At 41.1% G+C, this 16,464-nt stretch overlaps 1 protein-coding gene across 4 annotated transcripts in view; it reads right to left on the minus strand.

Moving 5' to 3' along the window:
* Positions 1-16,464, minus strand: part of Pka-C3 (Protein kinase, cAMP-dependent, catalytic subunit 3) — a 383,655-nt gene that overhangs the window by 45,077 nt on the left and 322,114 nt on the right. For all 4 annotated transcript variants that reach the window (XM_070091502.1, XM_070091501.1, XM_070091503.1 and 1 more), the window contains 4 exons: positions 15,247-15,415; positions 10,992-11,101; positions 1,126-1,279; positions 180-271 (listed from right to left, as the gene is read on the minus strand). In XM_070091502.1, the coding sequence (XP_069947603.1) occupies positions 180-271; positions 1,126-1,279; positions 10,992-11,101; positions 15,247-15,415 (525 nt within the window). The remainder of the gene's footprint in view (positions 1-179; positions 272-1,125; positions 1,280-10,991; positions 11,102-15,246; positions 15,416-16,464) is intronic.

Genomic DNA, 16,464 nt, shown 5'->3' on the forward strand with positions numbered 1-16,464 from the left:
GCCCCCGCACACAGTTTTATACTCATCCTGGTAGAATCAGGGCCCCTGCACAGTTTTATACTCATCCTGGTAGAATCAGGGCCCCCACACACAGTTTTATACTCATCCTGGTAGAATCAGGGCCCCCACACACAGTTTTATACTCATCCTTTAAAATGAATTTAATGAAAGCTACTAACCTAGTGCCCACCAATCAACAGCTTTGTTGTGACCTTTGCTCTGGATGATCTCTGGTGCCAAGTACTCTGGTGTGCCACACAAGGTCCATGTCCTGAAAATAATGAACATTAAGATCCTCCATGACTCACAAAATAGTAATAACACAGTTGGAAAGAAAAAACAGAACAGGTAGGTTTTTACGACTTACTCGCCACGGGTTCAAACCTCACCCATTCCATAGTTTTTAAGATCCTTCATATACGCTAGTTTAACATCTTTATTATGTACCCCATATCCATCCTGTGAGTGGTAGTCATAAGATTACAGACACACATAATGGGTCCAGGGACTGGGCCGCACTCTGTGTATGGTATTACCATACGTATATGCAGGAATATGGTTCACCTTATTATTGCCACAATGAATACTGAAAAAGAAATTCCCTTTGTAGATGATTAGAAAATAAGGCTACAAATTCTTTACAATAAGCTTTCTTTTCATTCATGATAAAAAGACAAAATATTTAGCTAATAAATGTTCTAGAAAAAGAAGAAACAGATAAGGTACAATGTGATCCTTTATTAATGACGATGAAATGCCATCAATAAAGAAGACATTGATGAGGTACCATGTTTCCTTTATTAATAACAATGAAATGTCATCAGTAAAGGATTGCACTGTACTGCATCAATGTCTCCTTTGTTGATGAAGTTTCTGTTTTCCAATGTGTGGGAATTTTAGCCCATTTATCTCCAATAAATGCTTTAAAATTTTAAGCCTGAAAACCATTCAATTTTGTTAAGCAGTAAAATAGACTTTAGCAACCCAAGAAAATATTAACAATAACAGAATTTTGTACCTGGTAACAGTATATTAAAAGTTTAATAAAAATCATACAACTGTGAAGTCAAAGTTGCAAATAATGATGCAGCTCTTATAACAAGATGATTGATCAGGGCAACACACCTGTCAGTAAGCTTCTTAGCAAAGCCAAAATCTGTGATTTTGAGATGTCCATCTTTGTCTAGCAACAAGTTCTCCGGCTTGAGGTCTCTGTAGACAACAGAGAGGGAGTGAAGGTACTCTAAGGCACTCACAATTTCTGAGGCGTAGAACGATGCTGAGGAAAAGAAAATCTACGTTTTTACTGTGTTTCCCTTAAGACAGATTTTGGAACAACCCTAAGTGCCCCTTTACCTTCTTCCCCCCATAAAATGTGACAAGGCATTTGATATGGAACAAATTTTGAATAGACAGTAAACTCTTAAGAATACAAAAGCACAATACCACGAGTAGAACAATACACAATGAATCTTACGTTTATCACTATTTAATGATTCAAGTCGAACTGAAACACAGTCATAAGTTTGTTTCTCCTATGTGCAGGTTATTTGTGCAGTGAACTCTCACAGTGGTAGAATTTCATCGAAAATGGGGTCATTTTTTCTTGGGTCAATCTCATGCAGTTACCAAAATATTTAAAGAAATGTGGCAAAACTTTAAATCACTCAGACAGGCAACTGCTGTATTCCTATTCTATGCAGTTTCAGAATTCAAGTTAGCTTCAGGAAACCCAACCCCCTACAACTTTCAGAGCTGCACTATACATTGTAGAAAGCGATTCATGAGCTTTGAGTTGTAAGTTATGTCTTATGTAAGATGCCCTAACTCCATAGCCTGTTTTTTTTTATGATACCTCAACTGTATTACAGGCTCAAGACTGCTCTTTGTCAGATAAGTTTCTTTTTGTATGACTAATGAGATCTTTTTGTAGGACAACACCTTTGTGTAAGATTACTGTCTTTCTGTAAGAGCTCATTTTGTCAAGCAGCTGCTTATTCTGTAAGATGGTTATTTGTTTTCCAAAATGACAACTCATTCTATAAGATGACCACTCATTCTGTAAGTTAACCACTCATTCTGTAGGATAACCATTTATTCCATAAGATAACCACTCATTCTAGTTTAGGTCTAGCTTTTACACTGTATACAAAAAACTGATAATTTTAAGAGTACTTTTTATGGTAAGACAAAACTCTTGCACGTAAGACAACGGTATCCTTTTTTTTCAACCAACTGGCCATATCACACCAAGGAGGGTGACCTAAAAAGAAAAACGAAAGTTGATTTTTTAAATTTAGTAATGTATACAGGTTACCAGCCTGTTGCTCCCAGCATTTTAGTCACCTCTTGCAACACACTTGGCTTATGGAAGAATTCTGTTCCACTTCCCCATGAAGAATGTTTATGATATCCACTAATAAAAAAAAGGCAGCTATTTATACAAATTCCTTCAGGAATAAAAAATACATAACGAGACACCAGTAATGCAATATGCCTCGCCTTTCATCTATAATTTGTCGTTTAGTGATAAAAACTTTAATCCTCCTACTCCGATGCCAAAAATGACCACATTTATTTTAACATCATTATTCAGTAATATTTCCTGTAGCTATTAAATTTACAAAGACGAACTGTAAATTGCTTCTCTAGTCTCAGAGGGCTCAACTACTTGAAATATCATACCTGGAGTATACCTGGAGAGAGTTTTCGGGGTCAATGCCCCCACGGCCCGGTCTGAGACCAGGCATCTCTTAGAGCAAAATTATTATTAAAAATATGAATATACATACATCTCTATTAACCCTTTCAGGGTTTCGGCTGTACTAGTACGGCTTATGCACCAGGGTTTTTGACGTACTAGTACGCCTAAATTCTAGTGCCCTCAAATCTAGTGAGAGAAAGCTGGTAGGCCTACATATGAAAGAATGGGTCTATGTGGTCAGTGTGCACAGTATAAAAAAAAATCCAGCAGCACACAGTGCGTAATGAGAAAAAAAAACTTTGACCATGTTTTTGGATTAAAACAGCGACTTTGCACTGTATTTTCGTATGGTATTTATTGTTGTATTCTAGTTTTCCTGGTCTCATTCTATAGAATGGAAGACATATTACAGAAATTGAGATGATTTTGACTGATTTTACAATGAAAAGTACCTTGAAATTGAGCTCAAAGTAGCAGAAATGCTCGATTTTTACCAAAGTTCAAAAGTAAACAAACCATGCCAAGCATCCAATACACATCAACTGGTGAGTCTAATATTCTTTCACAAGTGCGCTGATATTATTTATACCATTTCTACACTAATGCAGTAGTCTGTGTAACAGTAAATCTTATTTTTTTTGTGAGAATAAAAATTCAAAGCGGAAAGCAAAAGAATGTAAAAGGGGCGCTGGGATGTGACTAATGAACAGAGGAAATGTCATTTTAGTGCCAGGAATGTCTTTCTTGTTTATTCTGGACCCTATTTGGAAATTGGCATCTTTTGATATTTATGTGAAATTGGCAAAATTGCTAAATTCTGACCACTGTATTGGATAGTTGAAATCGGTAAATGGGTGGTTTCTTGCACTCATTCGATAGAAAAAATAGAGTTCTAGCGAAATATTCATGAATTCTGTCGACTAGTACAGTGGAATTGGCCGAAAATAGGGCTCAAAGTGGGCAAAATCGCCGATGCATGAACATCTTCAAGACCGCTAACTTCACGAGAGCATAATTCTGTAAGTTTTCCATCAAATTTCATACTTTTGGTGTCATTATGATCGGGAAAAGATTCTCTATCTTTTCATAAGAAAAATCAATTTTTTTTTTTTTGAAATTTGGGCGATGCTGAGAACAAGTCTCTGAGAGGACCTGTCGACCCTGAAAGGGTTAAATTAATATTTACTATCCCTTTAAAACTTTTTATGAATCTGTATTCTTATTTATTTGTGCACTTCAGCCTAAATTAAAAATTTGAAGGACCATTTTTTTGTGTCTAAGCTAAAGGATATCTGACATTATAATTTACACATTAACTAAAGAAAACTGACCTTAAAAGGTAGAATACTATGTACATTGTATCTTGAATACTTTTGCTACCTTTCTAATTGTGCATATAATTTAGTTAACTGCATACAAATACTACTTCATAGCATGTCTAATTCTTTAGTAGTCTTCAAACATTAGGATTAGTTTATCCGAGATGTATTGCGCACCAGTGGTTTTCTTTTGTGCCTAACAATGTTTTATTACATACATGTAAACTATATTATTTTGTACAGCATACAAAGAAATGAAAATTTGAATCTGAATTTACTCTCAGTCAGTCTCTTCAACAGAAACTCTTTGCTCACACACTGAGGTCTGGGGGTTGATCCCTGGTGTGTCTGGAAACATGAGGACATGTTTCCATAAGACTTGCTGTCCATGTTCACCCATCAGTACAGTGGGTACCTGGGTGTTACTGGACTGGTGTGGGTCGCATCCTGGGGCAAAATTGACCTAATTCGTTTGAAATGGTCTGCATAACAAGCAGCTTTCTATATATTAGTGTGTCGCTAATGTCAGCTAGGCTTGTATACCTTGTACATGTACTTGTTGAAATAAAAATATTTTTTTTATTATCACACTGGCCGATTCCCACCAAGGCAGGGTGGCCCAAAAAAGAAAAACTTTCACCATCATTCACTCCATCACTGTCTTGCCAGAAGGGTGCTTTACACTACAGTTTTTAAACTGCAACATTAACACCCCTCCTTCAGAGTGCAGGCATTGTACTTCCCATCTCCAGGACTCAAGTCCGGCCTGCCGGTTTCCCTGAATCCCTTCATAAATGTTACTTTGCTCACACTCCAACAGCACGTCAAGTATTAAAAACCATTTGTCTCCATTCACTCCTATCAAACACGCTCACGCATGCCTGCTGGAAGTCCAAGCCCCTCGCACACAAAACCTCCTTTACCCCCTCCCTCCAACCTTTCCTAGGCTGACTCCTATCCCGCCTTCCTTCCACTACAGACTGATACACTCTTGAAGTCATTCTGTTTCGCTCCATTCTCTCTACATGTCCGAACCACCTCAACAACCCTTCCTCAGCCCTCTGGACAACAGTTTTGGTAATCCCGCACCTCCTCCTAACTTCCAAACTACGAATTCTCTGCATTATATTCACACCACACATTGCCCTCAGACATGACATCTCCACTGCCTCCAGCCTTCTCCTCGCTGCAACATTCATCACCCACGCTTCACACCCATATAAGAGCATTGGTAAAACTATACTCTCATACATTCCCCTCTTTGCCTCCGAGGACAAAGTTCTTTGTCTCCACAGACTCCTAAGTGCACCACTCACCCTTTTCCCCTCATCAATTCTATGATTCACCTCATCTTTCATACACCCATCCGCTGACACGTCCACTCCCAAATATCTGAATACATTCACCTCCTCCATACTCTCTCCCTCCAATCTGATATCCAATCTTTCATCACCTAATCTTTTTGTTATCCTCATAACCTTACTCTTTCCTGTATTCACTTTTAATTTTCTTCTTTTGCACACCCTACCAAATTCATCCACCAATCTCTGCAACTTCTCTTCAGAATCTCCCAAGAGCACAGTGTCATCAGCAAAGAGCAACTGTGACAACTCCCACTTTATGTGTGATTCTTTATCTTTTAACTCCACGCCTCTTACCAAGACCCTCGCATTTACTTCTCTTACAACCCCATCTATAAATATATTAAACAACCACGGTGACATCACACATCCTTGTCTAAGGCCTACTTTTACTGGGAAATAATCTCCCTCTTTCCTACATACTCTAACTTGAGCCTCACTATCCTCATAAAAACTCTTTACTGCTTTCAGTAACCTACCTCCTACACCATACACCTGCAACATCTGCCACATTGCCCCCCTATCCACCCTGTCATACACCTTTTCCAAATCCATAAATGCCACAAAGACCTCTTTAGCCTTATCTAAATACTGTTCACTTATATGTTTCACTGTAAATACCTGGTCCACACACCCCCTACCTTTCCTAAAGCCTCCTTGTTCATCTGCTATCCCATTCTCCATCTTACTCTTAATTCTTTCAATAATAACTCTACCATACACTTTACCAGGTATACTCAACAGACTTATCCCCCTATAATTTTTGCACTCTCTTTTGTCCCCTTTGCCTTTATACAAAGGAACTATGCATGGTCTCTGCCAATCCCTAGGTACCTTACCCTCTTCCATACATTTATTAAATAATTGCACCAACCACTCCAAAACTATATCCCCACCTGCTTTTAACATTTCTATCTTTATCCCATCAATTCCGGCTGCCTTACCCCCTTTCATTTTACCTACTGCCTCACGAACTTCCCCCACACTCACAACTGGCTCTTCCTCACTCCTACAAGATGTTATTCCTCCTTGCCCTATACACGAAATCACAGCTTCCCTATCTTCATCAACATTTAACAATTCCTCAAAATATTCCCTCCATCTTCCCAATACCTCTAACTCTCCATTTAATAACTCTCCTCTCCTATTTTTAACTGACAAATCCATTTGTTCTCTAGGCTTTCTTAACTTGTTAATCTCACTCCAAAACTTTTTCTTATTTTCAACAAAATTTGTTGATAACATCTCACCCACTCTCTCATTTGCTCTCTTTTTACATTGCTTCTCCACTCTCTTAACCTCTCTCTTTTTCTCCACATACTCTTCCCTCCTTGCATCACTTCTACTTTGTAAAAACTTCTCATATGCTAACTTTTTCTCCCTTACTACTCTCTTTACATCATCATTCCACCAATCGCTCCTCTTCCCTCCCGCACCCACTTTCCTGTAACCACAAACTTCTGCTGAACACTCTAACACTACATTTTTAAACCTACCCCATACCTCTTCGACCCCATTGCCTATGCTCTCATTAGCCCATCTATCCTCCAATAGCTGTTTATATCTTACCCTAACTGCCTCTTCTTTTAGTTTATAAACCTTCACCTCTCTCTTCCCTGATGCTTCTATTCTCCTTGTATCCCATCTACCTTTTACTTTCAGTGTAGCTACAACTATTATGATGGTGAACTTTTGATCTAAAGAATTGGTGCTACCTTCTCCTTCATAATAATAATATCTATTTCTACAAGTACATGTACAAGGTATACAGGTCTAGCTGACATCAGTGACATACTACTATAACATGGGGGGGAAAATGCTTCAAAAGTGAAATGTTCAAATTTTACTGTTTAAAATACTCAACTGTACTTAATTTGTAAATTGTTTACTGTAATTTTTACCACTGCTTAGTTAATCTTAAGTTAAGCTTAGTTAATCTTAAGTTAATTTTAACCCTGCCCAGAATGCTCTGCATACAAGGGGCTTTTGGCATGAAAGTTAAGACACATGTGCAACATCTGGATATCTTTATTGTAGACGTTTCGCCATCCAGTGGCTTTATCAATACAGATTCTAGGACATAATTGGAAGACAGTAGAAGAAAGGTATAAAATACCGTCATATTGATGGTATTTTATACCTTTCTTGCACAACTTGTCAGACACTGCAACATCATGGAATCTTGGTTCAGAGGACATCTACAAGACCTTCTTCATGGCTGCTACAACTAACCCATCTCTTTGGGAAGGACCTACTTCCACTGGGGAATCCCGCCTACCAGCGACTATGCCCTCGTCTGCTGCACGTCCTGATCCACTGACACCTATATAAACGCCAGTCTTCTTGCCTTTGCTCCAGATTCTCCTCCACCACGATGCTGTGAACACTAACTCCAAGGCTGAGGGACTGATTACCTCATCTTTTGTATATAGTTCTACTGTCTTCCAATTATGTCCTAGAATCTGTATTGATAAAGCCACTGGATGGCAAAACGTCTACAATAAAGATATCCAGATGTTGCACATGTGTCTTAACTTTCATATTGACGGTATTTTATACCTTTCTTGCACGGCTTTTGGCATGTACACCCAACTACTACAATTGTTGTACAACTATGTATCATGTCTAAATAAACTAGTACAGTGGACCCCCGGTATTCGATGGCATTGGTATATGTTAAATCTGGTATTCGATACATTTTAACGCAAAAATTTTGCCTCGCCACTCGTTAAAAAACCTGTCACATGCGATTCGTTCGGGACATGTCCATGTGTGGCCTGAACTGCCCCGTGCGTGCCAGTGTTTACAAGCCAGCCAGTGTGCTCGCATCTGAGCATACATTCGGTACATTCCATATTATCACAGTGTTTTTGGTGCTTGTTTCAGCAAAATAAGTCACCATGGGCCCCAAGAAAGCTTCTAGTGCCAACCCTTCGAGAAAAAGGGTGCTAATGACTATTGAAATGAAGAAAGAGATAATTGCAAAGTACGAAAGTGGAGTGCGTGTGTCGGAGCTGGCCAGGTTGTATACAAAACCCCAATCAACCATCGCTACTATAGTGGCCAGGAAAACGGCAATCAAGGAAGCTGTTGTTGCAAAAGGTGCAACTTTGTTTGTGAAACAGAGATCGCAAGTGTTAAAAGAAGTTGAGAGACTGTTATTGGTGTGAATAAATGAAAAACAGATAGCATCTCTCAAGCGATCATTTGTGAAAAGGCTAGGAAGTTGCATGAGGATTTAATTGAAAAAATGCCTGCAACTAGTGGTAATGTGAGTGAATTTAAGGCCAGCAAAGGTTGGTTTGAAAGATTTAAGAATCGTAGTGGCATACATAGTGTGATTAGGCATGGTGAGGCTGCCAGTTCGGACCAAAAAGCAGCTGAAAAATATGTGAAGAAATTCAAGGATTACATACACAGTGAAGAATTTAAACCTGAACAAGTGTTTAATTGCGACAAAACAGGCCTGTTTTGGAAGAAATTGCCAAGCAGGACCTACATTACCCAGGAGGAAAAGGCACTCCCAGAACATAAGCCTATGAAAGACAGGCTTGCTCTTCTGATGTGTGCCAATGCTAGTGGTGATTGCAAAGTGAAGCCTTTATTGATGTATCACTCAGAAACTCCCAGAGCGTTCAGGCAAAAGAATGTCCTCAAGGCTAATTTGTGTGTGCTGTGGAGGGCAAACAGTAAGGCATGGGTCACTAGGGACTTTTTCTATGACTGGTTACACCATGCATTTGCCCCCAATGTGAAAAATTACCTAACTGAAAAGAAATTAGATCTTAAGTGCCTCCTGGTATTAGACAATGCCCCTGGTCATCCTACAGACTTGGCAGAGCAACTTTATGGGGGCATGAGCTTCATTAAGGTGAAGTTTTTGCCTCCTAATACCACTCCTCTCCTGCAGCCCATGGACCAGCAGGTCATTTCCAACTTCAAGAAACTGTACACAAAAGCCATGTTTCAAAAGTGCTTTGAAGTGACCACAGACAATCGATTGACTCTAAGAGTTTTGGAAGGATCACTTTAATATCCTCAATTGTGTAAACCTTATAGGTAGGGCTTGGAAGGGAGTGACTAAGAGGACCTTGAACTCTGCTTCGAAGAAACTGTGGCCAGAATGTGTAGACAAAAGGGATTTTGAAGGGTTTGAGGCTAACCCTGGGAATCCTATGACAGTTGAGGAAACCATTGTAGCATTGGGGAAGTCCTTGGGGTTGGAGGTTAGTGGGGAGGATGTGGAAGAGTTGGTGGAGGAGGACAATAACAAACTAACCACTGATGAGCTGCTAGATCATCTTCAACAGCAAGAGGCCAGATCTGAGGAAACTGCTTCGGAGGAGGGGATAGAGAAATTGAGGAAGTTGCCTGCTTCACAGATTAAAGAAATGTGTGCAATGTGGACAAAGGTGAAAACCTTTATGGATGAAAATCACCCTGACACAGCTACTGCAAGCCGTGCTGGTGACTATTACAATGACAATGTTGTGAACCACTTTAGAAAAGTCATAAAGGACCGAGAGGTACAGGCCTCTATGGACAGATATGTTGTGCAACAGAAGTCCAGTGACTCTGAAGCTGGTCCTAGTGGCATTAAAAGAAGAAGGGAGGTAACCCCGGAAAAGGACTTGCTACCTCAAGTGCTAATGGAAGGGGATTCCCCTTCTAAACAATAAGTTCCACACTCTCCCCTCCTCCCATCCCATCAATCATCACCAGATCTTCAATAAAGGTAAGTGTCATGTATTCTATTGTTAGTAGAGTACGTACTACAAACTGTGCATGTCTTCTTCAGTTTGTGTGCATTAACCCATAAACGGTCCAAGCAGATCTACGTTCACATGTGTAGTGCTACAAAAGTAGATCTACGTTTTTTTACATATTTTCAAATATAACAAAAAAAAGTAAATCAAAGTTTTTTACACGTTTTCAAATGTAAAACAACAAAAAGAAGATCTACTTTTTTTACATACTTTCAAATGTTGAAAAAACGTATATATACGTTTGGACCGTTTATGGTTTAAACTTAATATTTCATGTGGTAAAATTTTTTTTTTCACACTTTTGGGTGTCTTGCACGGATTAATATGATTTCCATTATTTCTTATGGGGAAAATTAATTCGTCTTCTGATAATTTTGGCTTACGATGAGCTCTCTGGAATGGATTAATATCGTATTATTATTATTATTATATAGAAAGCCGCTTGTTATGCAGAGCATTTTGGGCAAATTAGGTAAATTTTGTCCCAGGATGAGACCCACACCAGTCTACTAACACCCAGGTACTCATTTTATTCTGATGGGTGAACATGGACAACAGGTGTCTTATAGAAACACGTCCTAATGTTATTCAGCCATACCGGAGATTCAAACTCCGGACCTTAGTGTGTGAGCTGAGTGCACTAGCGATCGAGCTACAGAACACCATCCTTGGTTCTATCCTCATAACCACCCACTATGAAGACACTGTATGACAGATGGGTTTAGCACTACTCACAACTAGTAAACAATACTGTCAGTCACTAGTAACAGTACACTGCATGCTAACACTACACTGAAGCAATATATCCATCAATCACTAGTAGCAGATATCCACCACTCACCTGTTGTCATAGGAAATTTGCCAGCATTTCTAAGGTAAGCAAAGAGTTCCCCACCACAGACATACTCAAACAACATGTAAAGGAAGCGATCATCTCGGTGATGCCAGTACCTGAAACACAGTAATGGTAAGACAAGTGAAAGATAGGGAAAAAAAGTTATCAGAACATACGTATCAGTGTCTGCAGCAAGGGTAGTAACTGAAGTACCAGCACCTACAACAAGTAACAACAAGAATAAACTAAGTACCAGTACTTGCAACAAATAACAACATTTACTGATGATGTTTTGCCCATGCAGCAGACTCCATCACTGGCTGATAAACCTAGTGAAAGGTGAGCACAGTAAGGTGAAGAGCAAGTGTGATGCACGTCACGTTATATTGATTCTCAAGCTTCCAGGTAGTTTTCTGACAAGATACTCAGCCAAGCTGTAGAAACAGTTACTCTGGTTGAGGTTGCTGGAGATGCTTAAGAGTGCAGATTCAAACATTCTTTTCTGGATGTCTTCACTGACAACAAGTAATGAACCATTCTAGTACTGTAGTTGAATTACTGAGTATTCCACTAGCATTAAGGTTGTTCAATCTGCCGACATGTTGGTGCTCTGATATGAGTTTGTGGAGATCTCTGGATGTGAATGATGATTCTGGTATTTCTGTCTGATGATGTCTTTGATGGCAGCAGAGGCAGTGATGGCAATAAAGACACTGGTACCTGAGTTTCTTTGTTTTAATACATTTCACCCAAGGCTGCACTCTATCAAATATACAATAATAAGTGAATACATCACCTTATAAAGCAAATGAGGTCACAAAATTTTAAGATCAAGTCAAGCGAGGTCAGGTATAGAAGAGTAGGAGTGGGGCTAAAATGACTGTTCATTATGTTTATTACACTAATCTTAAAATTTTGTGACCTCACATGTGACCTGTCTTTCTCAGAGCCTGACCTCATGGTGCTCATTTGCTTTATAAGAGTGAATTTCCTTATCCTTGTATACTTAATAAAGCACAGCTTTGGGAAAAACATTGCATTAAAAGGATTCTACGTTACCAGTGTATTTCTGATTGTTGGTTTTTGCAACTGTCAACCAGAGGCAGTGGTGGATATGTTGAGTTAAAAATTGGAGATCTTGGAGAACTGTTTGGCAATGAGGTTGTTAAGGAGAACTACGTATTTCTTAATGAGTGAGACATGCAGCAAGTGAGTACCTTTATTGTTGAAATGCTTCGCCTACATGGAAGGCTTCATCAGTCAAATTCAGAGGAGAATGTATTGTAGGCAACAGTAGTAGTGGTGAGGTAAAGATGATGGTGAAGGGTTCAGCTCTATCGTCTGGAACAGTATGAAGCTGAAGCATGAGAATGGAGTTTTAAATACTGTTGAAGGTGAGGTGGGAGATCTTGCCACTAGTTCTGCTGCTTATAATACATTCTCCTGAAGCCTACCACATAGGAAGAAACGTTTCAACAATAACAAACATTATCCAACTGTTGTACATGTCTGACTTATCAACTTGTCAGTATATTATACCATTTTCAACATATTTCTTGTTGGTGGCATCATTTAAGGGACAATTGGTTACGCGAGAACATTGACAGGATGATTTCACATTGTCAATTTTGGACAGTAATGTGATGATTTCACATTTTCTAGTGTAACTCGTCAAAATGTTGCCCATATATGTAATCACATTAGATTACTGGAGATGAAACGTTTGATGCTTTCTGTTATTAAATGTTCCATACATTGGTTACCTACTACAGCACTATTTTGGGCATCCCAAAATAATGTCACAACTTTTTTCCTCCAAATTGACGAAATCGTAATCAACAAATATCCCAAAATCAGGAGGTTTGTATGGTGGGTACAGCTGCTGCTACAGCTGCTGCTACAGCTGCTGCTACAGCTGCTGCTACAGCTGCTCTTGAAGCTGCTGCTACAGCTGCTCGTGATAAAGCTGCTGCTACAGCTGCTCGTGATAAAGCTGCTGCTACAGCTGCTCTTGATAAAGCTGCTGCTACAGCTGCTCGTGATGAAGCTGCTGCTACAGCTGCTCGTGATAAAGCTGCTGCTACAGCTGCTCGTGATAAAGCTGCTGCTACAGCTGCTCGTGATAAAGCTGCTGCTACAGCTGCTCTTGATAAAGCTGCTGCTACAGCTGCTCGTGATAAAGCTGCTGCTACAGCTGCTCGTGATAAAGCTGCTGCTACAGCTGCTCTTGATAAAGCTGCTGCTAGAACTGCTCTTGATAAAGCTGCTGCTAGAGCTGCTCTTGATAAAGCTGCTGCTAGAGCTGCTCTTGTTAAAGCTGCTGCTAGAGCTGCTCTTGATAAAGCTGCTGCTACAGCTGCTCGTGATAAAGCTGCTGCTACAGCTGCTCGTGATGAAGCTGCTGCTACAGCTGCTCGTGATGAAGCTGCTGCTACAGCTCCTCGTGATAAAGCTGCTGCTACAGCTGCTCTTGATAAAGCTGCTGCTAGAACTGCTCTTGATAAAGCTGCTGCTACAGCAGCTCCTGATGCAGCTGCTGCTACAGCAGCTCCTGATGCAGCTGCTGCTACAGCAGCTCCTGATGCAGCTGCTGCTACAGCAGCTCCTGATGCAGCTGCTGCTACAGCAGCTCCTGATGCAGCTGCTGCTACAGCAGCTCCTGATGCAGCTGCTGCTACAGCAGCTCCTGATGCAGCTGCTGCTACAGCTGCTCTTGATGCAGCTGCTGCAGCTACAGCTGCTCTTGATGCAGCTGCAGCTACAGCTGCTCTTGATGCAGCTGCTGCAGCTACAGCTGCTCTTGATGCAGCTGCTGCAGCTACAGCTGCTCTTGATGCAGCTGCTGCTACAGCTGCTCTTGATAACGCTGCTGTTACAGCTGCTCTTGATAAAGCTGCTGCTACAGCTGCTCGTGATAAAGCTGCTGCTACAGCTGCTCGTGATAAAGCTGCTGCTACAGCTGCTCGTGATAAAGCTGCTGCTACAGCTGCTCGTGATAAAGCTGCTGCTACAGCTGCTCTTGATAAAGCTGCTTCTACAGCTGCTCTTGATAAAGCTGCTGCTACAGCTGCTCTTGATTCTGCTGCTATAGCTACTCTTGATGCAGCTGCTGCAGCTGCTCTTGTTGCCGCTGCTACAGCTGCTCTTGATGCAGCTGCTGCTACAGCTGCTCTTGATAAAGCTGCTGCTACAGCTGCTCTTGATAAAGCTGCTGCTACAGCTGCTCTTGATAAAGCTGCTGCTACAGCTGCTCTTGATAAAGCTGCTGCTACAGCTGCTCTTGATAAAGCTGCTGCTACATCTGCTCGTGATAAAGCTGCTGCTACAGCTGCTCGTGATAAAGCTGCTGCTACAGCTGCTCGTGATAAAGCTGCTGCTACAGCTGCTCGTGATAAAGCTGCTGCTACAGCTGCTCTTGATAAAGCTGCTTCTACAGCTGCTCTTGATAAAGCTGCTGCTACAGCTGCTCTTGATAAAGCTGCTGCTAGAGCTGCTCTTGATAAAGCTGCTGCTACAGCTGCTCTTGATAAAGCTGCTGCTACAGCTGCTCTTGATAAAGCTGCTGCTACAGCTGCTCTTGATAAAGCTGCTGCTACAGCTGCTCTTGATAAAGCTGCTGCTACAGCTGCTCGTGATAAAGCTGCTGCTACAGCTGCTCGTGATAAAGCTGCTGCTACAGCTGCTCGTGATAAAGCTGCTGCTACAGCTGCTCGTGATAAAGCTGCTGCTACAGCTGCTCGTGATAAAGCTGCTGCTACATTATTATTATTATAATCAAAAAAGAAGCGCTAAGCCACAAGGGCTATACAGCCCAGCTGCTGCTACAGCTGCTCGTGATAAAGCTGCTGCTACAGCTGCTCGTGATAAAGCTGCTGCTAGAGCTGCTCTTGATAAAGCTGCTGCTAGAGCTGCTCTTGATAAAGCTGCTGCTACAGCTGCTCGTGATAAAGCTGCTGCTACAGCTGCTCGTGATGAAGCTGCTGCTACAGCTGCTGCTGGTGAAGACAACGTTTGCAGTACCAGTATGTGCCAGTTTGCTGTCAAATCCATGTTTTATGAACTCTTATTCAGTGAAAAAATTAATGAAATCAGACGAAAAATAAAAAAAAATGAAATGTTAAACTGCTACCTCCTTATGTTTTCTGCTTAAAACAGCAGATAACTGAAACCGCAGAAACCAAGTCGCTGATACGGGGTTCTTTAATAACTAAATAATTTATATATATGAAAGAGAGAGGGAGTGAGTGAGGGTGATACTAACATGTCTATGATAAAGGGGTGAGTGACCAAGCGTAGGATGTTCTTCTCATTCTTGACATGTTCTATCTGCTTGAGCCTGATGACGTCACTGATGGCTAGGATCTTCATGGCTAGGTACTGTGACGTCACCTTGTCACGACACAGACATACTCGACCAAAGGTGCCAGTACCTGTGGAGAAACATTGTGGTGAGTACCTGTGGAGAAACATTGTGGTGAGTACCTGCGGAGAAACATTGTGTTGAGTACCTGTGGAGAAACATTGTGGTAGGTAAGACACAGGCAACGGTTAGACAACTTTATTCCGAAATGTTTCGCCTACACAGTAGGCTTATTCAGTCGAGTACAGAAAGTAGGCAGAAGCAGTAGAGATGTGAAGACGATGTAATCAGTCCATCACCCAGGAAGACGTAGATGTGAGGTTGTCAGTCCCTCAGCCTGGGGAAGAATTCTGTTCCATAGTCTGGAACTATCTGAAGATCAAGCCACAGGAGTCAGTACCTCACACACAGTTGAGTACAAACTAAGACTGCAGGTGCCAGAACCTCACACACAGTTGAGTACAAACACTACAGGTGTCAGTACCTCCCACACAGCTGAGTACAAACCAACACTGCAGGTGTCAGTACCTCACACACAGTTGACTGGGTACAAACTAGCACTGCAGGAGTCAGTACCTCACACACAGTTGACTGAGTACAAACTAACACTGAAGTCAGTACCTCACACAGTTGAGTACAAACACTACAGGTGTCAGTACCTCACACACAGCTGAGTACAAACTAACATTGCAGGTGTCAGTACCTCACACACAGTTGACTGAGTACAAACTAGCACTGCAGGAGTCAGTACCTCACACACAGTTGACTGAGTACAAACTAACACTGAAGTCAGTACCTCACACAGTTGAGTACAAACACTACAGGTGTCAGTACCTCACACACAGCTGAGTACAAACTAACACTGCAGGAGTCAGTACCTCACACACAGTTGACTGGGTACAAACTAACACTGCAGGAGTCAGTACCTCACACACAGTTGACTGAGTACAAACTAACACTGGAGTCAGTACCTCACACACAGTTGACTGAGTACAAACTAACACTGCAGGAGTCAGTACCTCACACACAGTTGACTGAGTACAAACTAACACTGCAGGAGTCAGTACCTCACACACAGTTGACTGAGTACAAACTAATACTGCAGGAGTCAGTACCTCA

Source organism: Cherax quadricarinatus, chromosome 35, assembly GCF_038502225.1.
Source record: "Cherax quadricarinatus isolate ZL_2023a chromosome 35, ASM3850222v1, whole genome shotgun sequence".
NCBI classification, from domain to species: Eukaryota; Metazoa; Arthropoda; class Malacostraca; order Decapoda; family Parastacidae; genus Cherax; species Cherax quadricarinatus.